At 37.8% G+C, this 22297-nt stretch overlaps 2 protein-coding genes and 1 long non-coding RNA gene across 3 annotated transcripts; 2 read left to right on the top strand and 1 right to left on the bottom strand.

The window, feature by feature from the left end:
• Positions 1-157: 157 nt before the first annotated feature.
• Positions 158-6003, bottom strand: LOC137944878 (probable protein phosphatase 2C 60). Its single transcript, XM_068790664.1, has 5 exons — positions 5581-6003; positions 4287-4839; positions 3560-3927; positions 1545-1781; positions 158-921 (listed from the first exon to the last, which is right to left on the bottom strand). Exons 2-5 carry the CDS (start codon positions 4603-4605, stop codon positions 652-654), a joined length of 1194 nt encoding a protein of 397 aa, XP_068646765.1. The 5' UTR covers positions 4606-4839; positions 5581-6003; the 3' UTR covers positions 158-651.
• A 7829-nt stretch (positions 6004-13832) lies between these two features.
• On the top strand, positions 13833-17041 carry LOC137944006 (CSC1-like protein At4g35870). Its single transcript, XM_068789497.1, has one exon. It carries the CDS (start codon positions 14128-14130, stop codon positions 16552-16554), a length of 2427 nt encoding a protein of 808 aa, XP_068645598.1. The 5' UTR covers positions 13833-14127; the 3' UTR covers positions 16555-17041.
• On the top strand, positions 17042-17509 carry LOC137944007 (uncharacterized). Its single transcript, XR_011110776.1, has 2 exons — positions 17042-17145; positions 17228-17509. It is a non-coding gene; the product is annotated as an uncharacterized lncRNA (long non-coding RNA).
• Positions 17510-22297: the final 4788 nt, after the last annotated feature.

Raw genomic sequence — 22297 nt, 5'->3', positions numbered from 1 at the left:
TCCAATCTCCAAGGCCCCACTAGATATTACATGGGACCCATCGCCTTTCCACCATGACCCACACCGCATCCAGTCAAGTGAAAAAAAAAAAAAACCTCCCAAAAGGGGGTCATGATCATGAGCTGATAAAAAACTAGAAAGAATGAAAGGCGAGAAGTGGAGCAGGAAACATGAAATTAGATTGCCAAGAAAGACATTTCACACAATTTACAAAGCAACAAAGGGAGAGGATCCAAAAGGAAAGGACAAAAAGAACAAAGAGAGAAAATGAATTTTTTAAGTAGAGAGAACTGAGTAGAGTGCCCTAGAAAATAATTTGCTTTTAACTATTCACCTTGAAGCTCTTCCTTTTTGCTGCTGAAGCTGTTCATATGCAAAAACTAAAGCTCAATAGAGTACCTGTCCCTAGTTTATAAGCACATTGGGGAGAGATGGGGGGGGGGGGGGGGGGGGGGATTCTCTGCTGAAACCAAATGTTACAGTGTACACTGAAAGAATTGGAAGGCATCTCCACAGTTTCTTTCTTCATCGTCTCTTCTTCTTTTCATGCAGTGGTAGTACAGTGACAGTGACAGTGGCGGTGGCGGTGGCGGTGGCGGTGGCGGCAACGTACACCTACAGTGGAGAGTTTTAGGAGCTTTTGCTACGTACTTAACAAGTATTAAGTTCCGTAGGTGTGGTACAGGGGGCAAGGGAGTTTGCCAGAAGGTTGATCCCACCACCTCTAACCGATAGTGTCGGGCCCTTGACTGTGCTTGCCCGGCTTACAAGATTAGAATCCAGAAACACAACAATTACTGTGATGTCATCGTGGAAATGGCGACGGACTCCTCGATCAATTTTCTTCAAGTCTGAGTACCTCATCTCTCTCTTTTTTGCCGCTTCTTGTAAAGCGGCCTTCACAAGCCTTCGAGCACTTCCCTGCATCAACATCAGCAAAATAAAGTAATTTTCCTTTTTAACCAAAAGACAGATCTTGACCATGTACAACACATCACAAACACATAATCTTGAAGGCAAGTGCCCGAAATCTAGAGGAACCATCCTCCCATCCCCACCCACAAGGAGATTATAAGGCAGAACCATTTTTTTTTAAGAGAAGCAGAGAATTCAAATGGAATGAAGTGAAAAACTGCTTTGCATGTAAACCATGTTTTCTAGAGGTTCATCATCGTTTCTGTTAGTCAGGTTGAGCACCTTGGCTCCATTACAGAACTTCAACTACTCAACTAGAGGAGCCCAAGCAAATATCTCTAACACAAGTGCATCAGCCAATAAGGTTCATGGCAACCGGTGGATCCACCCTTCTGGTCCTTGAAAACTGTATCACTCATACTTCGCAGATCAAATTTTAGTTACCTATCAATGAGGACTCATTATTTAAATCTTACTACAAACCACAGGCAAAAGGACAGAATCAAGAACCTTTCAGTAGGCTGACTGTACTTTAGAAATCTATTATATAAAAACCTGCTTCCCAGAAAAAAAAATTCAGTTTATTTTCTTTAACCCATAAGCAGAAAGATCAGCTATAGCTAACTTACATTGCGCGGATTGTCTTGCACGATATTAACTGCTTCCTGATTGCTAAGATGCTCCCAAAGCCCGTCAGAAGCAAAAATAAGAAACTGATCATGTGGCTGAAGTGGAAGCACGGATATTGAAGGCTCAGCACTCAGTATTGGCCTTCGAAAAGGCTCACGAAGCCTAAATTTGGCATACAATGGCTCTCGGTTGAATTCAGTCTTTTTCAAGTATACATCACCGATAGATCTAGAAACCTGAAAGCATAATCACAGAAGCAATTAAAGACCACTTCAAATTTCACATGAAACACTGAGCTTCTTCCATTCAAATTCCTTTTGAAACACAGAGCTTCTATTCAGGGTAAGTCACACTCGAAAAAATGACAAAGGAACTTTAAAATTTTAAAAAATAAAATAATAAACAAGGCACAGAACAAAAAACCCATTCTCCAAGTCCTCGATAAAATGGCCATCCCAGTCAAGTACCATTCAATGTGTCACCAAAAAATCACTCAAAAGTTCCATACAGATTCAAATGGTGTTTCTTTACGAAATCTGGAGAATCTTAACTCTTTAAATTTAATCAGATTCAACCTACTTTTACCTTTTTAAAAAGTTGAGAAGCCAGGTGCCCAACTTGGATGCGTTAGAAGTAGAAGTCAAGAAAACAATCAAACATGACCATGGGTGTTCTTTGTCACCACTGAAGTAACCCATCCACCCACCCAACTCCTCCCCCTCCCCCCCTCTTTTTTCCTCTACCTTCTCTTTCCATATTGTCATTTCTAATACCAGGCATTTGTAGTTTATCTCCCACATCTCCATTCAAGAGGTTTAGCATATTATTAGAGGAACCTTTAAAGAGTACCAGGAAGCATCTCTTCTGCATTAGTCGGTCCCCATCTGATGATAAGCTTCCTCCCACACCAGGTTTCTCATTATAGGAGGATTTTGTCCCCCCCCCCCCCCCCCCCCCCCCCCAACCACAAAAGCACATCCCTCTTTGTCTACAGTAGAAGAAGGAATAAGAGGAATATGGAGAAAGATGGTACATGAGAAAAAGAACAAGATAAAACAACACTCTTGACTTGGTAACAACATTTTTAACTGGCTCCAAAATAATCATCACAAATGCCAGTGAAATTTCTAAGCCTTCTGCTATTTCAGATGTTATTTTATTGAACCACAACATTAAAAGTTATGGGTTGCATCCAGCAAGAATGCAAATACATGTATCATTAACATGATCTGCTACATACCTGGTAGCAAAACCAGTGATCGAAACTGATAATACATGTCACAGCGAGAACTGATACAGACTGAAAGAGTAGTCCACACTGGTCGATACATCCAATACAGAATAACATCAACGGGCCAGATCTGACGTGTCTCAGCTAACAGCCCTATGCATATCTTGAATAGGCAAACAACGGTAATGAAAAAGAAATTGATTCAGTGTTGTGGCCTATAGAGAGGCTGCCACAAAACAGTAGCTCCCTTTGTTAGAAATCATATTCTCTTGATATGTTGTGAATTTCTGAAATACGGAATGAGCTTCTTCCCTTTAACATTCTTCCATTGATGTATCAAAGTTTCTCTCATCAGAATCATGCGACTTCTTTTATGGCAGTAGAAAATGTCCTAATTAGAATTAAGCTTCTAAACTGTCATCAATTCACCTTTCCTCAAGCATACACAGATTTGCACAGACAGCAAAAATAAATTCTCAAGCTCCTACCGAGAGCATAAAACACAGTATCTGCTCTGTGTTTAGTGAGGTATATTCCCAAGGTATAGTGTCAAGGTATTATGAGCGATCAATAAAAATTACACACAAATGAAGTCAAACACTACAAATTGGTTCAGCCAAAAAGAAGGTAAAGCTTTGAGACACCCCAGAAGGAATAACTCAAAGCATAAACAAAAGAAGAAACAAAGCCCAATGAGAGTCCATCAAAATTCACAACAGGTCAGATATGCAAAACAAAATTCCACATAAATAGATGCTCCATTCCCAACAAAAGGCAGTTTACCTGTATGAGGCCCTTTACACGCCAGACATTATGCTTTAAGACTACAATCTGGGAGTCATCTGGATGCAATGAGTTTAGCTCCTGTCTCACAGATTCAATCCCTGCATTGTGCTCTGCTGACAGCTGAACAGAGAGAACCTCACCAGTTGCCTTAACTAGCCTGCCCAAAACTGCACGAGAATCTCCCACATTTGCAATGTACAGGGTCCCACCACATATGACACCAACCAAACAGCAGGAGCCCACAGCAGCAATCTGGGGTTTTGTAGGCCATTGTTTGGAAACAAGGGAGAAAAACCCTTCTTCAGTTGCTTGAAATGCCTTCTTTATCACATCTGCTGACATTCCCTGTTGTTCTGCAGCAAACCCTGAAAAAGAACAAGGACCAAAAAAAGGCATCCTCATAACTAGCTATCCAATGTCAAATTGCACCATTTTCATTTTAATTTGCATAAATGCTTCTACCAACACACCACGGTTTGCTCATTTAACCTGCTCAGATATGGATGCAACAGCTGACACTGAATGATGGAATCCAAGCCTCTAAATGATTCAAACACAAAGATTTTCCAAAAAAAAGATGACACAGACTAAAATTTCACATTTCAGTTACATCAATAAAAAACCATTTCACTACACCATAATAACTCTTATTCCACAACCAACAGAGTTCAGATAATAGATAACATAATTCCAAAGCATAAAAATAACATATTAAGGTTCTCACTCTTGAGGTGGGGGAAAAGATGATTGTTGATGTATCTCGAGGTCTCGGGGCCACCATGCCCATCATATATACCAAGAAATGTTCCATAGGGGCCTGACTCAAGTGAGCTCAGTGGACCCGACTCTATCTGGCTTTGGTCCTCAAGCAAATTATTTGCCTGAACTACTGCCATTGAGAACTCCCCATTCATGTGTTGTCCAGTGTCCTTGTACCAGAGAAGCCCATCTTGCCGGCCAACAGCATCTGAGCCACTGTGAACATACCGATCTGACGATGGGCGCCAACAAGCCCTCAGAAGGTTCATTAACCCCGCTAACATCCCTCATCTCACCCAAAGCAGCCACCAATTTCTCCACATCCAGAAGGATGCAATAGGACACAGATCATTCAAAAGGCTTGAATATCTTCTTGTGGGCTGATATCCAATAAGAATACACAATATTACAAGAAACAGAGTACTGAGTGCATCAGATGAGTTGAACAAGGTGCAAGATTAATCTTCCAGGCTCCAAAAATCAAAAGAACGACAACAAGCCTCTCCCCCTCTTCAACTCTGAAGACAACCATGAACAAGAAGAAAAAAATCAATGTCAATGAACAGTATGAAACAAGATAATACCAAAAATGACAAAAAGTGGAAAAAGAAAACGAACTTCGGAGTTCCGAATTAGTGAGATCAAAATATCCGAGTCCAAATACTCAAACCCAAATCCTTCTTGTTTTTATTTTTTTGTACTCATTGAGAACCCAACCAATCAGAAACACTCAAGATATGGAGGAAGTTGTGCAATAGATATTTTGAGCAAAAGACCCAAAACAATACACTGAATTTACTCCAACATCAAGATTAACAATCTATTGACCATTTAAATTTCCATTGAGTACGTTGACAAAGCACAGAAAGAACCAACCAATTGGAGTTCTTAAGCACAGATGCAGCAGACATGTAAACAGAACAGAAGGAAAGACTCACTTTCTGTAATACACAAACAGAGAATTTTCGGATCAGCCAATGCAAACACAAAACCCCCCCAATATTTCTTGCACCGAAAACTCAGACAACTCTAAAAATTCCAAAACATAAGATAAACAAAATCATCAGAAAAAACCCCCCACTTCTCTACTGCCACAATTTATCCAAATAAAAAAAGTGCCACTGCCCCAAAAAAGACCCCTACCATTTTTTCTTCACTCCGACGAAAACCCACAAAAAGAAAGCCAGAAAACAACCACAAGTGGTGAACTTTCTTTAGCATTGCAGTAAACAGCCGAGCAACCAACCCAAAATCCTCACCTTTCTCAGCGCGTCTCTCTGTTCGATTACGTATCTGCCCGCTCACGCAATGATCTGAGGAACCATGACTTCATGTGATTCAGTCGAAGCGTTAGATCTAGAGATCCATCGAATCACAGAAGAGGGTTTCAGCCCTTCATCGCCTTTTTTTCTAGATAGAAATTTTCAAGACACAACCAAGAGTAAGAGAAAGAAAAGGAGAAAAAGAAAGAACAAGGGTTTCTTTCTTTCTTTCTTTCCTTTTTTTTCAATGAGTGGATTTGGCTATGGGGGAACTGAAAACCATCGACTCTCTCAGCAGACAAAACCCATAAAAACCAACAGGCGAGAGCTTAAAGCCAGCAAAGCAGGAGGGGCAACTCTGGGCTCCACTCACAAAGCAAAGAGAGAGAAATCAAGAAGAGAGAGAAACTAGAAAGAGAAAATAAAAAAGAAAGAAAGATAGAGAACGCCAAAGCAGAGGAGGAGAGCGAGAGCGAGAGCGAGACCGAGAGAGAGAGAGAGAAAAAGGAGGTCTGGCACACTGATTTAACCCCTTGGACAAGTTCAATTTCAACCCACGACCAACGGTTCCCTTGAGTTGGCCTCCTTCTGGCCGTGGACGTTTTCGAACCCCCCGCCGACTTCACCAGCCAACTGTGATCCAACCATCCATGCCCCACCTCCCTTCACATTCCCACCGTCCAATTCCCGGCCCCACCCCATAACTATCTATTTTTTAACTTCTCTTTAATATTTTGATTAATGCAAGGTTCTTAACTACAATCGCCTAATTTTTTATTCAAGTGTTTGAGCTCGAATTAATTAGATAATAACGCATTAATTAAGGTTGATTGATGTCACATTTTGATTAGATTCAGGCGGATGACGTGGACCGGAAGAAAAGAGAAAAAAATCTGAAAAGAATTACCCCAAAACCAGGGAATTATTTTTGGGGGCGGTCAAAGTTCAAACCAGCAAGGGGTAAAATTGTGAAAAGAAAATTAAGAGAAAATAGTCAAACCTGTTTTTTTAAAGTCAAAGGGTTCTAATTTTCCTCCTGAATTTCTCCCCACGGTAGAAGAAAAAAATTGTTGGCTGTCAATGCACCTTTGATCAAGTAATTCACTTCCATGCATTTTCAAGATCAAAACTTTGAACTCAGAGATCCATGGATGTCAGCCACCAAGGGTTCACATTAACCCTTTTGAATTTCCGAGCACCTGGTCTCTCTCTCTGAATGTTTCCCAAACTCCTCGCTGGATTCAGAGTTTTCGCAACAAGCCGATGTTTATTCAATTTTTCACAAGAACGGCACTCGGGTATGCTTCGTTATTTCATCCTTGTCCAAAATCGATTTGGAAAAGATTTAAAATGGTCAGAAGAGAGGAAGTTGAGCAGGAAGCACATCTCCCTCTGAACTGCTCTGCAACTCGTGATTAATCAGTCTCCGGTACTAGTTCACGCATATAGACAAGCATCTGGTGTTCAAAATCGATTTGAAAAGATTTAAAATGGTCAGAAGAGTGGAAGTTGAGCAGGAAGCACATCTCCCTCTGAACCTGCTCTGCAACTCCTGATTAATCAGTCTCGAGTACTAGTTCACGCATATAGACAAGCATCTGGTGTTCAACTTTCTCCCATTGTTTTCCTCATATGAAAAAAGAAAAAATTAGAAACCTTTTCACCTTCCAATACTATAGGTTTCTCTGTACGAGACCAAAAGAGAGATTGTTCAATGTTCCCCAGGAGCTGAATAACGCAGCCAGGTCCCACTCTCATCCTCCCCTCTGCACCTTTTTCCTCCTGGATGGGATGGGATGGGATGGGATGGGATGGAATGGACAGAGAAATATTTGTAAATCTGGCAGATGAAGTTAGGGGCTTTGTGGGTCCAGCTTCCTTCCATTGTAATCCATGAAAAAAGAAGAAAAGGAAGAAATAAAAGAAAGCAAAGATGGGTCATGGCGGCAGCAGCGGCAGCAGCACCACGCACCCTCATCTTTTGAAGCTTGAACAAGACCTTCCTTTTCATCCTTTTCTTTAGATTTTCATCTAAACCAACCAGATGATTTTCTTCTGCCGATCTTCCCACTGAACCAGTCTGAAAGTCTGAAATGACTTTCCTTGCAATCAAAGTTTTCTTGTCTGGATAAAGCCTGCCCGGAAAATGATCTTCTGATAAGGATTTTTTAAGGGTCACCCTCTTCTAGAAATCACTTTCTGCCCAAGGGAAGAACCTCGTTTCTATTTATTTTTCAAGCTTTGGCCACTAACTTGGATTTCAAGGTGTCTTCTTCATCAAACCCTTTTCCCCTGTTTCTTCTGGATATTCCAGAGAGAGAAGACTAATGGATTATTAAAACATATAAAGAGATAATTAAACCCTTTTTAGTGGTAGAGGAACATGGATGGTGCTCATTAGATAAAAAATGCCCCTGTGCGATGTATCTGCAATTGGGTCCCATTGACATGTCCATTTTAAATATTAGGTCAAGCATCAAGGTCACCCTGGTTTAAAGTGGTTATGATTCTGTATCTGCCTCTGGTACAAGATAATGTCAGGTAAAGAGGGGGTGATATCATGGGATTAAGCTCTACTGGTGAATTATTTGAGAAGATGGTATAAATGGATAGAGATCAAAGGCCTCAGTCATGGGTGTTCAATCAAAGATGGCTAAATCAATCAACTTCTTTTAAGAGTTTAGACACAAAAAGTTTAAATTTGTAGTGATGGGTTAGTTTTGGATGAGGATCATGAGCTTCTTTGATCAATCAATAAGTCATGTCAATTTGTCAATTTGAACTCATTTGACACAAGATGGAAAACACTTTACTATAATTTTTTTTAATAGCTATAGAGAATGATATTTCATGAAAATATTATAAGAGTGAATTGCATAATTGAAGAGGACTTTTGAAAGTTGGGTTTGGTTGACTAGGGGTAACCAGTCTTGTTTCAAACAAGAGAAATGTAAGGAACATGCATCTTTGAATGGTCGAAATTATGGTATTATCTTTAAATTTTGACTTGGAAGATGATGTTTAAATGCATAATTGTCTTGGTGATCGGTTCTCCTTCTTTATACTAAGAACAACATTAGCGTAAGTAATCGAGTATTAAAAAAACTAGTAGATGTGATAAAATAATGGTAAAAAGAGTAAGTTTGGAATATTCGATCCTTGTTTTGAGAAATATTAGCACAGGAATCAAGTTTTTGTTGTCTTGTTAGGAACATAATGGATTGGATCAACCTAAATCACTTGTTAAATGAGCTGCCCAAATCCATCCCCTTTATTAAACAGGTCATTAATATTTAAATTTTTACAATTTAGGTTTAGATAATCAAATCACTCCAATTAAAATCCTAAAAATTATATAAAATATAAAAAAATATAGAAAATGAGGGTATAAATTCAAAATAAGTTTTATGGGTATTCAGTTTGTTTTAAGTAGTACAAAATATCAAAACTAGTGGTTTGTCCCTTTCAATTTAATTCAAATTTATCTAATCAGACATATTCTTACTATTTTGAACAATTAAACTAAGATATTTCGAGTCCTTGTATCAAACTTGAACCCAACTTGAATATTAATCAGGTTAGGTACATAAGATCAAGCCGTACGTATTGATAACGTGTGTCGGATTGAGTTAGATAAATGGGTCAAATTGTTGAGTGGGATCAAATTTTGTTGACCCTATATGTAACTTACCAATGTGAAGTTATACTTTTCCTAGTTAGATAGGCTAGCTCCATCTAGTTATTATAAGAATGCCTTAAATATGTCTTTTTTTTTATATTTGATGATATCATCTTACAAAATGCTTTTAATAAGTGTTAATAGCCTCTATGCCTCCTAAAATATCACATAATCACATCTATATGTAACTTAATATAATTGAAATGTTAATTTCCATTCACTTAAAAAGTAAGGATAACAACAAGAGGGAAAACACCTAACGAGTCTAATTTGTTTGAATAGCGATAGAGAATGACATTTCATGAAAATGTTATAATAGTGAATTGCATAATTGAAGAGTCTTGAAAATTGGGTTTGGTTGACTAGTGACCGGTCTTGTTTCAAACAAGAGAAATGCAAGAAACATGCATCTTTGAATGGTGGAAATTGTGGCAATATCTTTAAATTTGACTTGGAAGAGGATGTTTCAATCCAACTTGTTTTTAAGAGAACAAATATGGTGTTCCGGGTACTTTTGTAATTGTCTTTTTTGTATGGTGTAGTGATCGTATTGCACAATGTTGAATTTAGGATCCCTTTTTCTGAAATCAGGAGCAAGAAGAAAGATGGAGAAAAAAGAAAGAGGAGAGAGAGTACTCTCGGGTAAGGAGGAGAAGAGAGAAAATGGAAAAAGAAAAGAGAGAGGTTAAGCGAGAGAAGAGTTCTTCATGTGAAAGAGAAAAACTTAAATTCCTTTCTTAATTATAATCCGTGTACACGGTCCTTTATTTTTAGTAGAGGATGTCGTAGAGTTTATGAATAATTACACTTCATTTTCTTAATTACATTCAATCTATAACTCTTAAAGATAAGTTTATCAAGATAAAATAACTCAAAGTAAACTAGAAGTCTAACATAACTCAAATACTAACTCCTTATGAGGACATGACCTTTAGGATAAGAGGCCAGCTTGTGGCTATCTTCTGGGTCCCACTAATTTAGGTTGCTACTATACTCCTATGGAACTCTTTCCTTGGAATTAAAATTTGTACTCTAAAATACCTTACGACACCTATAGCCAAGCTGGTTCAAATTTACAATATTTACCCAAAACACAATACAAAACTTACGATCAATAGTACTAAGTGCGACCACCTCGACCTAAAAGGGATTTCTTACAAGTTTATGAATTTGAGACTAGATAGAACTCAATACAAGGAATACTTATTTTTTTAATGAAGTACAATTGTCTCTCAATTAGATAGATATAACGATCAGCACAAAAAACATATGTTACACCTTATTCTTAGGTGAAAGTTATCGAGTTTGAAAATAATAGCTGAATTAATAAATATGATCAAAACTCTTTTCTCTTGAAAAGTATTCAATAGTGAAAGTAACTTAAAAAAATACTTAATTGTTGAGACTAGAGCGTTGAAAACATTGAAAAGATAACCTCTTTTTTAGATTTCAAAGAGTTTGGAAAACCTGGAATTTTGTGTCGACAACTCAGTTAATTTGGCTAGATAGGACTTGAATATTTATAGGAAAAAATCTAACTTTAAAAACTGGCCATTATCAATTCTAGACATATTTATAATCCTTGTCAAAATTCAAGATTTTTTTTAAAACTATAAAAATATTCCTAAAAGTCTATTTGAACCGATGAACATCGTTGGTATGTTACTTACATAATTGAAATTCTATGACCAAAATTATGGCCCTAAATTATCTAAAATTTTAATATTTGTCAAATGGGGTCGAGTCTTTTACTTCGATGTCAAATCCTTTGTAGTCCAATGACTCTTTTGAGTGTCAAATCCTCAACTCGAATCCCATGCATTTTATCTCCTTAAGGGACAACTCCTTGTAGAGGTTGAATCTTCCTTGAAATCAAAACCTGAAAATTATTGATTATACTCAAAATCATAAATAGTTTGATTCCCATATTTGGTTTTACAAATAACTGTTTTAATTTTGATTACCTATTCCCTTTGTTTGCATTTGACGACCTAATGGGAAAACTTTGTCTTGGTTAGTTTTAATAGGTTTGGTGACACATAAAATGTAGATAAGACATGGTGGCATAAGTAATCGATTAAATTTTTTGTTTGAGATTTAAATTAGCTTTGGTTGTGTAAGATCTAGTGAGGCCTCAAGGCTGGTCTGCGGAGAAGACACGTTGTAGCCGTCTAGCATTACTTTATCGATTGATGGATCTGAGTGGTAACTCGAGTTATTTTTCTTTTCTAATGGTTGTAGGGTATGCACATTCTTATATGATTCAATACTCAAATGAAATGATATTTTTCCTAATTTGGCATTTCCTCATTCCAGCCAGTGATGGATTTTTTGGCTATTAAATTAATGCATTAGTGGTTATGTTTCTGCTCTTACTCAAGGGATTAGCTGCAAAAGTCATCTATACTTCTCATTAGAGAAATTTTAGACATGTCCTGAGTATGTCAATTTAGTACTCTTACATGTGTGGAGTCCTCCCATGGATGGTTGGTTAATCTTGCAGATAACTTGGACATGACCTGTTAAGTTGTGGATCCTAATCAATGCCCTATGCTGAGTCGATAAGCGAATCAACCTCTATATATTTGGGGCACCGCTATTAGGATTTTATAATCCGAGGAGCATCAGTTGTGGCTGAGAAAGATTAGAGAAAAACAACACCTATCTTAGCCATATTCAATCTAGTCTCCAAAGTCAAGAGTCCATCTTCCTCCTATAAATAAGCCCCCTTAGACCAGGAAAACAATTTAGAATATCGGAATCTAATTATTTGTACGTAGACTATGTTGTTTTGTCTTTGAGCAGTCTTGATTACTCATCCTCCTAGCCAGATGATTGTTTTGATCATCCAAGGGACAACAAGTGAACTGGTCTTTGCTCAACCTAGGGATGACTTGTGGACTTCTATTTGCAAAACAGAAGGAAGGAGTTCATTCTATATTCCATGGTAGTTGGCTGCCATTTAAAGATTTTTATTTGTTAATTTGTAGTAAATGAGTGTATAATTCTTCTGGTATAGTTCAATGAAATGGAGATTGTAATACATTATTCCTTCTTGTATGGTTCAATGAGAAGGTCTTTATGTTGTGAGATGAGGTTTCCACTCTTTATTTACACTAATCTTACTTCATTGCATTTATAACACTGTCATTGCTTTTGTTTTATCATTGAGAAAAAAAAATAACTAGAAAAATATCTAAAATGAATTCAAAACATGAATACATGAGATGAGAAAAAAGATGTAGAGTAAGATTAAATTAAGTGTTAAAGAATTCAATTTAAATGAAATATTTAAATTAAAAAATAGGTCCACTCAACTTACAACTTAATTAGAATATTTTGTATGTTTTTTTGTCATTTGCATGTTCTTTCGTTTATAATTTAGGGTACCCTTAGAAAAAGTGAAAGTGAATTCAAATTCATTCGTTAGTGTTCACACGAGAGGGAAAATCAAAGTGAATTCCAAGGGTGAAGCCAGTTCATTCACTTTTACTCACTCATTTGACTCTCTTTGCGTCTTCCTCTCTCGCAATGCCTCTCTTTCTTTGATTCTTCTCTCGTCGTTTGAACCCTCTCATTGTCTCAAATCCTCTCTTTCTTCCCCTTTTTCGCTTTGATTTCTGCTTCAATTTCCCTCTTGCAATGCCTTTCTTTCTTTGAATTCCCCCATTCGGCCTCAATTTTCCAAAAAAATTTCTCCCCATTCAGCTTTGATTTCCTTGAATTTATCTTTTATTTGTTATAATTAATTAAACTAATAATTTTATATTACATTGTAATTATATTATTAATTTATATTACACTAAAATCTATCTTATATTATTAATAAAATCCATATTTATTTATTTATTATATTAATTACTGTTAATACTATATTAAATTAGTAATTTAAGAGTGATAATTAAGATATTATTAAAATTAAGATTGTGATCAAGTACCTAGACATTATAAAAGTAAACATTAAAAAAAAGTCTATATTTCATAATTAATTTAATTAATAATTGGGGATTTAACTCGTAATTATTTTATTATTTTAGATAATTTTTCTTAATTTATTAATAAATTACGTTATTTAATTATTTATAATTTTAATATATTTAATATTATATTAAATTACTAATAAGGTATATTATAAAAAATAACTCATTATCTTATTTCCACTATATTTTTCATTTTGGGCATTAACACAAGAAAATACTTTCCAATGCACTTTCCATCTAATTCACTTTTCTTTTCATTATCTCTAGTTCATTCATTTTACTTTCCATTTCCCTTCCCCACTTTAACCGACTCTCCTCCATAGTAGTGTAGTACTCAGTTCAATATAGGCGAGTCCCACCCACCCACCAGGACAAAATACTCGTTAAAATCTGGGTTAACCCGCTGGGTCGAAAAACCTAGTTAGAATTTGTTAGGACAAGAAGACCATTGAAAAACCTGATTTTAAGACAAAATAATTCTGAGTCAATTAGTTCCCTTCGAGCTTAATTAAAAGATTGATTAGGTTATAAAGTAAAATTAATGTTGCTCCATTCATGGCTGCAACTGCGCAGGAATATTAAAACTGGACTTTGAGCTGGAGACTCGTCGCTTTTGGAGACTGGTGAGTGAGTCCATGTGAGGCAAAAGAAGAGCAGCCTGTCCATCTTTTCAATACGACGGACCCCCGTAAACTGTTCGCCTCTCTGCAACTTGACGAGCACAACAGAAGGGCAGAATTAGGTTAATTTTGTCGTGATGATCTCAAACCCTAGCTTTTCTTGTCTCCTTCAGTCAATTCAAACTCGAAAGGTTCCTCGTCCATCTCTCAATTTATCATTCCTGATTCGATAGCTTCTTTTCCTCTTTTTTTGTTTTTGGCGGTCATGGCGTCTTTTTACCCAATGTCTCCTCCGCCCTCTTCCTCGGGCGGCTCCGGCGACGGCGATATGGACATGTCGTGGTATGGAAATATTCAGTATATCCTCAATATTTCTGCAATTGGAGCCTTCTTCTGCCTCTGTCTCTTCCTCTTCGTGAAGCTCCGTTCCGACCATCGACGCATACCTGGACCCTCGGCCCTAATAACTAAGCTTCTCGCGGTCTGGCACGCTACGGCCTCGCAAATTGCTCACAACTGTGGTGCGGACGCCGCTCAGTTCCTCATATTCGAAGGAGGCAGCTTTGCTCTTCTCCTCTGTATTGCTTTCTTCGCCGTTGCCGTGCTTCTGCCCGTAAATCTCTCTGCCGGGACACGCCCCATCGCTGACCAGTTCTCCAAAACCACAATTAACCATATTTCCAAAGGTTCGCCTCTTTTATGGGTCCATTTCCTTTTTGTTGTTCTTGTCGTAGTTTTTTTGTATTACGGGATCTCCACCATGGAAGAACGACTGAGAATTACTCGGTTCCGTGATGGGAATGGAAATCCTAGCGAAGTTAGCATGAACTCTGTTGCGATTTTCACGGTTATAGTGCACGGAATACCCAAAACCCTTGCAGCGGATAAGTCTCAGCTGGAAGAGTATTTTCAGCATAGATACCCCGGGAAGGTTTATCGTGTTATTGTGCCAATGGATTTGTGCTCTTTGGACGATTTGATGTCGGAATTAGTTGACGTTAGAAATGATATTTCCTGGTTAGAGGCACGAATTGACTCCCAACAGTTCTCCTCAGACAGTGAAGAAAATGGGGTAACGACGAACAACAGGTTGTGGGATCTGGTTCAGTCTTTCTGGAGGAGATTGAAGTTTATTCGGGAACAGGTTTGTGCTTGGTTTGGTCTTACTGATGAAGAGAGGTTGAAAAGATCGCAAGAGAGGAGACTAGAGTTAGAGGCTGAGCTGCAGTTGTATAAAGAAGGCCGAGCCCGTGGTGCTGGTGTGGCATTTGTGATATTCAAAGATGTGTACACGACTAATAAGGCTGTGCAGGACTTTCGTACAGAGAAGAAGAGGCCGCCTGGAAAATTATTCTCTGTCATGGAGCTCCGACTTGAGCGGAACAGGTGGAAAGTTGAGCGTGCCCCAATTGCAGCTGACATATATTGGAATCATCTTGGATCCAGCAAGCTTTCACTTAAACTACGCCGAGTTGCTGTGAATTCCTGCCTCCTATTGATGCTTTTATTCTGCAGTTCTCCTCTTGCCGTTATTAGTGCTCTCAAAAGTGCTGCAAGGATTATAAATGCTGAGGCACTAGACAATGCACAGACATGGTGGGCATGGATCCAAAGCTCGACCTGGGCTTCCTCTCTAGTACTTCAATTCTTACCCAATGTGCTTATATTTGTCAGTATGTATATAGTTATACCATCAGTTCTTTCCTATCTTTCAAAGTTCGAAAGGCATATAACTGTCTCTGGAGAACAACGGGCAGCGCTGTTGAAGATGGTCTGCTTCTTTTTGGTCAATCTCATCATTTTGCGGGCTTTGGTTGAATCATCCTTGGAGGGAGCTATCCTCCGCATGGGGAGGTGTTATTTGGATGGTGAAGACTGTAAAAAGATTGAACAGTATATGAGTCCATCTTTCTTGTCCAGGTCTTGCCTCTCTTCCCTGGCGTTTTTAATCACTAGCACGTTCTTGGGTATCTCATATGATTTGTTGGCTCCAATTCCTTGGATCAAGAGGAAACTTCAGAAGTTTCGAAAGAATGATATGCTTCAGCTGGTCCCTGAACAAACAGAAGAATACTCGTTAGCCGAGGGAGAAAACCCGCTGCATAGACCCCTCATGCGAGACATGGAGCAGAGTAATGGAATTTCACATGGATTGGGCTTAAATGGGGTTGATCTTCAAGGGCAAGACCTCTCGGTGTATCCAATCAATAGAAGCATCCATGTCCCCAAGCAGACTTTTGACTTTGCTCAATATTATGCTTTTAATCTTACAATCTTTGCCCTGACCATGATCTATTCTGCGTTTGCTCCCCTTGTGGTCCCTGTTGGTGCGGCTTACTTTGGATACAGATATGTGGTGGACAAATATAACTTTCTGTTCGTGTACAGAGTTCGTGGGTTCCCAGCAGGAAATGATGGAAGGCTGATGGATAGTGTTTTGTGCATAATGAAGTTTTGTGTGGTCTTGTTCCTTCTTTCAATGCTCTTATACTTCTCAATTCAAGGGGACTCCACAAAGCTGCAGGCAATTTTTACATTTGGGTTGTTATTGATGTATAAGTTGTTGCCTTCTCAGAGTGATGGTTTCCAGCCATCTCTTTTGGAAAGCATCCAGACAGTTGATGGCGTTGTGGATGGGCCAACTGATTATGAGCTATTCTCACAACCTAATTTTGAATGGGATACATCTTAAATAGTGGGAGTCTGCCGCTTCTAAATTCTTGTATCACTCCTCTCCATGGGATACATCTTAAATAGTGGATGTTTGGCGCTTCTAAATTCTTGATGTACAGTGAAACATATTTCTCAAAGGTTTCTCCTATTAAATAGATACCACAAGCATTTCTGAAATGTTAGGCGAAGTTGCTAGTTTGTGAATTAGTGATTCTGTTGTATGAAGAATTGTTGCAGCCATAGCTTGTTCTTTTGGATTAGTTTGCAGAAGCTGTGGTTGTATGATAGAGAACATTTACTATTCTGCAAAAGTTTCTTAGCAACTTTTATTCTTCTCCTACTCTGGGCATGTGCTGATTTTAATTCTTTCTTTTTACTTTCTTTTTTGTTATTTGTTAAAGATTGGATAGTGGGGTAAAAAAGAGGGAGCTATGGTTTGAGAGATATGCAAAAATAGGTAGGATGATTAAATCACTCTTTTTTCAATGGGAGGTGTACTTGTTTGTTTCTAGTTTTTATTTGTTTTGTCATATTTTTTTAGGTTTTAGTTTTTCAGCTGCGATGTTAGAGCTGGTAGTGTGAAGAAGCTCAGGTGGTTTCATATTTTAAGGTAATCGTTTTTCATGTGCTTTTTAATTGAACTGTCTCTTCTTTTGTGGTAGTTCTGATTTAAATATATTAACTGTTTGTAGATAACTGGAGTGTGTCATCAGTCACTTTTTTATCCATGTAGAGGAGTATGACGGTCGTGTGTGTTCTGTGCACAAAATGCAGGGATGAGGTAGCTATTTGACCTAAGGGCTGGATGGGGTGAAGTTCAAAAACTCACACGGGTTCAAGGTGGTTTTGGAATATATACCCTTATTTTTTAATTGAATATTTTGATTTATCTAGTTTTTTATATTTTATGTGATTTTATTTGTATACATATAAGGTCAGGTACAAACAGGTTAAAATCGATCCCACTTTTGGTGTGTTTTGGGTTGCAAGGTAAGATGACGTTGAAAAACTAACCTTTTTGTGCAGTGGGCTGGGAACAGTATTTCGAAGTGGGGTTTAAAGAAGGGGATGGGGGCAACACATGCACAGTTTACGGGGTGGGTTTGGGTTTCTTAAAATCCTCTTTGAATCTGCCCCGCTACCATCCTTACATGTAGATTGAGTCTAATTCTAGTGGTCCTGCTTGTTCTTTATTTTATGTGGACTCAATTCTACGATAGACCATTATAATCTGTGCTTCTTTGAAATGGTTCATTATAGTTTATGGGTACTGTCAAATGAAAAATTATGCGTATCATCTTTCTTAAGACCTATTGTTATGACTGTGTTGCTGTTGGATCGAAATGGGATAGGACTCTATAATTAAGTTTTAGTGGGATGTTCAGGACAAGATTTGTTAACTTATTTACGTAACCTCAATTATTCATTTTTTATTTTGCATAAACATTTGAGGAAAATGTAGAGTTCCCCATCATATGGTGCTCTATACTGTTGTCTGTAGAGATGACCAAATTGAGTGCTCAGAAGATTGTGTAGAAATACCTGAAGGATGTATTGTGCTGGAGATCTCCAAAAATTTTAAAACTGTGTGGAATTGGGTTGGCTATATTCTTTTTGTTGTCTAGAGCTGTGTAAATTTGTTGAAGGAACCATCAATGATAGCTAGGGAACATCCATCTTCCACTATAAATATAACACAAAGAAGCATTAGTGTTACTGTTTCTGAATGTCTGTTTTGTTAAACAAAATCAGTCAGTTATTCTATCTCAAAGCATCAGAACTGAAACCTAGTGAACATGATGAAAACTTCAATAGAACTGTGATCTTATTATCATAGAGGGCGTGACAAATGTGGAGACACTGGCTGAACTATAAGCAATATGTGAAGAGCATAGAATGTGTAAATTTTGTGAAAGCTGTTACTGGATAAATCACTTAGATAAACATTTTTGCTGTGTTAGTTGAATGAAAGTTCTCCAACAATCAAGATTCTCATAAGACCAACTACCATTGTTATATTTTAGCTGATTTACTGAAGAAAAACATTGTAAGCGTATGAGAACCCATAAAAAAGGTTAGAAATGGCAACCATAAATAAAATTGATGCTCCCATTGAAAAGTAGTAACATGATCTACTCTTCTTATGCCTACCATATACCTACCAAAAAGATTCTGTTTGGTCTGGTGAACTGAATGTCTGAATCAAGTAGAAACTATTCAGCGAGATCTGGATGTATATTGAACAGCATATGTGGAATAGAGGAATATTGAGCATTTGGTTCTTGTACCAGGTTCAGGTTTTTTTCAATGGGAGTATGGATCCGGTTAAAACCCGAAATTTCGAATGATCCTGATCAGGTATAAGAGGCTACTGGAATTTGCTCCAGATATTATCTGAATCAATTAAATCGAAGATTCCAATATCTTGATCGAATCTGATCCGTTTACATCCAAGATGCCATTTTCTTTTACGTTTATAGTTCAGACCATGGAAGGCTAATATGGTGAAATATAAGTATCAAACTGCAGTATTAAAAGAAGTATTTGAAACCCAATACTTGCAGACTGTGTACAATGGGAGTAAAAATGTTTTGGGAACTGCATTGAAAGCCAATAATCATTCTAGCAACAAGCAAATTCATGCTCATGCATTGAATTGTAATTTCATTGGGAGCTCTTTGGTAGATGGGTATTCAAAATGCAGAGGTTAGAATCTACAATGAATGCATTTGATGATATTGCCGTTCTTGATTTGATCTCGTGGAACATTATAATTGATAGTTGTTCAATTAATGATAGGGAAGAAGATGCATTGAGGATATTCTCTAGAATGCAAGAAGAAGGTATGGGATTTGTCTGCTTCACATTGACTGGGTATACTTAAGATATGTTTGGATTCCAAACAATTAAACCAAGGAATGCAAATTCATACTCGTGTTGTAAAATTCTTGTTGGATTTGGAGAAACCTGTAGGAAATGCAATCACCTCCATATACACCAAGTGCCACAAAGGGTTGAATCCTGCCCAAAGGGTCTTCTCAGGTTTAGACAGTTGAATCAGAAAATCAAACTGAAGTACTCTGAAGCACATGCACTTTACCCAGAGCTGTCAATAGGTTTTCCTAGTCTTGTAAAATATTTGAGGCTACAAGAACTGAGATATCTTACCTATTACTGGATTAAATTCTCCAGAGAGAACTTGTAGGCCAACCTTGTCATGAAGGAGATTTATACTTTGCAATTCTGCTATAACAAACTAAGGAACATTCATCAAGCTGAGTTAAGAGCCAGTTGAGAAAATCACAATAACTGCCAGCAAGCAACTGTGGAGTTTTTTATTTGGCTGATAAATTCTGATTCATTTCAATAATGAAGCTTTCCAGTGAGCCGAATAAATAGAAGTACTTGTAGCTTGACATACATCAGTGCTTTTTGTAGAGACGATCGTGAACTTTAACAGTGAAGACTGAGAATCTTCTTGTCTTCATCGGCTGTGGAGGGTTGTCAGACAATCTGGTTTTCGTCGTTGATTCTGGTGGGAACCAACTTCAAAAAAAATTCTGAATCTTTTCAATGTGTCTTTTGCATGATAAAACAATGAAAACTTTTTTTTTTGTCATATTCAAACAAAAACGTAATACACTGTCATATAGCAAAAAGACTAATGCTAAAATCATGCACTATCATAGAAGGAACGGGTAAATTATTCCTGTAATTCTTCATTGACAGCTAACAATCCAAAGATGATCCTTTAATCTCTCATTGATAGGTCACGCCAAAAGTCAATGCTTTCATTAGAATAAAATCGGCAAGCACCTAAAAAAGTACCCCACACTCTTTCATTTGGTTCTATTGGCATTTGTTTAATAAACTCATATGCATCCTCTACCTGCCCAACTTGTCCAAGCTGATCTACCATGCATGCAAATGCTCTATTGTTGGAACAATCTTATCCTGAATCATACAATTAAAGTAAAATCAACCATCTCTAAGCATACCTGAGTGGTTGCAAGCAGAAAGGAAGGAAACAAAGGTAATATGTTCTAGTTATAGACCTAATTCTCTCATCTTATGGACCAGGCCAACGACTTATTGATCTTTTGCATGCATACCATAGGCTGAAATGATTGAAGTCCAAGACACAACATCTTGCTTATTCATTCAGCCAAAAACCTGCCTTGCATATCGTAGGCAACTACATTTGGCATACATGTTGATTAAAGCATTATCCAAGAACAAATTCATATTGAATTTTTTTCACTAATATATTCTTATATATGTTTTCACTGTACTAAAGCTGATAGTTCTTGCATGTAGGTGGAACATCGACAAGGGTCACATGAGCGGGTTCTACACCTTGGGCTTCCATTTGGGAATAGAGTTCTACCGCCATACCATTATTTATATATATTGCTATCATAGCATTCTAAGAGATTATATCCTTACATGACGTCATCTAACCCGCAACTTCTGGTAAACTATAAAAGATATAGGCATGCAACCACTAACTCGCAACTTTTGGTAAACGATAAAAGATACAGGAACTTAGCTGAAGAATTGTAAACACTACGACACTTGTTGTAAATCTATATATACCTCATACCTCATCAATGGAAGACAAGACAAAATTATGCATCATTCCAAAAATTTTATATGGTATCAGAGCTCTCAATCGGCAATCCAACGTCAACAGATGTTTTGGCGACCACTCCAAACTACTAACGATGCTCCATATCTTCTCTGTCATCGTTGAGCAGAGGAAATCCACCACAGCTGCAGCTGCAGGCTCACTGTTGCTGTTGCTGGAAGCCATCGGTGTTGATTGTTGTTTTCCTGCCCGACACCAAATTAGGTTTCCCTCCGGAAGCCATTGTTACGGTGCTCATCATCCACAATTCAATCAAACTCACATCCACCAATTATCTATACTGGAAGCTTCAAATGGAAATTATTCTTATTAGTTATGATCTCTACAAGTTTGTTGTTGGTTCTTATCTTGCACCCTCAGCCACAAAGACAATCAATAATTTAACCGCTCCTAATTCTGAATACCATATATGGCTTCGTCAAGACAAACTGATTTTTGGTACTTTTGTCGGCTCGTTCATACCATCTCTCATTCGTCTTATTACTCAATCAAGGACCTCTCATGAAACCTGGAATACTCTAGTGCATACCCATGCCCAACCTTCGCATGATCACTTCAAGTAGATCAAGGAACAACTTAAACATGTCACTAAGGGATCTCAAACAATTTTCGAGTATAACCAATTTATTAAAACACGTGCCAATGAACTTATGACCCTAGGAAAACCTATGGATATGGATGATCTCATTGAGAAGATTTTGGATGGACTAAACGATGATTACAAACACTCGTTGATATTATCAATGGTCGTGACACATTAATTTCTTTTGATGAATTGCATGAAAAACTCATCAACAAAGAACTCTCACTATGAGTCCATCAACCTCACTCCTCTCCACTTCCAACTTCTGCAAATCCCGATAATGCTCGCTCCAATTTCGACAAGTCAAGTAATCGTAACCAAAGACAACATGGGGTGTCCTCCTACCTCCCACAACCAGCTCATGCCTCAAGTCTCACCAACATTCCAGATGGTCGATCTCAACCTCGACCCTACCTCAGACATTGCCAGTGGTGTCGTGAAAAAGGACAGATCGTTCCATATTGTCTTGTCTTTTGTCAGATGCTACCGCACTTGCCACCGCCCTAGGCTCCTCGCTAAACTCCTCACCGG

Source organism: Aristolochia californica, unplaced genomic scaffold, assembly GCF_029961685.1.
Source record: "Aristolochia californica isolate CCGP_79_NKW_82.1479 unplaced genomic scaffold, dmAriCali1.0.hap1 SCAF_11, whole genome shotgun sequence".
In the NCBI taxonomy this organism is placed as follows: domain Eukaryota; kingdom Viridiplantae; phylum Streptophyta; class Magnoliopsida; order Piperales; family Aristolochiaceae; genus Aristolochia; species Aristolochia californica.
Note: the sequence above shows the minus strand (reverse complement) of the source record. Positions and strands in the feature narration are given on the sequence as shown.

Bases quoted from the DNA above. Each gene is read 5' to 3' on its own strand.
- LOC137944878 (XM_068790664.1), bottom strand. From the start codon at position 4,605: ATGTTAGCGGGGTTAATGAACCTTCTGAGGGCTTGTTGGCGCCCATCG. The intron at 3,928-4,286 runs GTGAGAACCTTA...GTTCTTTTTCAG, and splicing joins TCTTTTCCCCCACCTCAAGA to GGTTTGCTGCAGAACAACAG. The intron at 922-1,544 runs GTAAGTTAGCTA...ATGTTGATGCAG, and splicing joins TGCAAGACAATCCGCGCAAT to GGAAGTGCTCGAAGGCTTGT.
- LOC137944006 (XM_068789497.1), top strand. From the start codon at position 14,128: ATGGCGTCTTTTTACCCAATGTCTCCTCCGCCCTCTTCCTCGGGCGGC.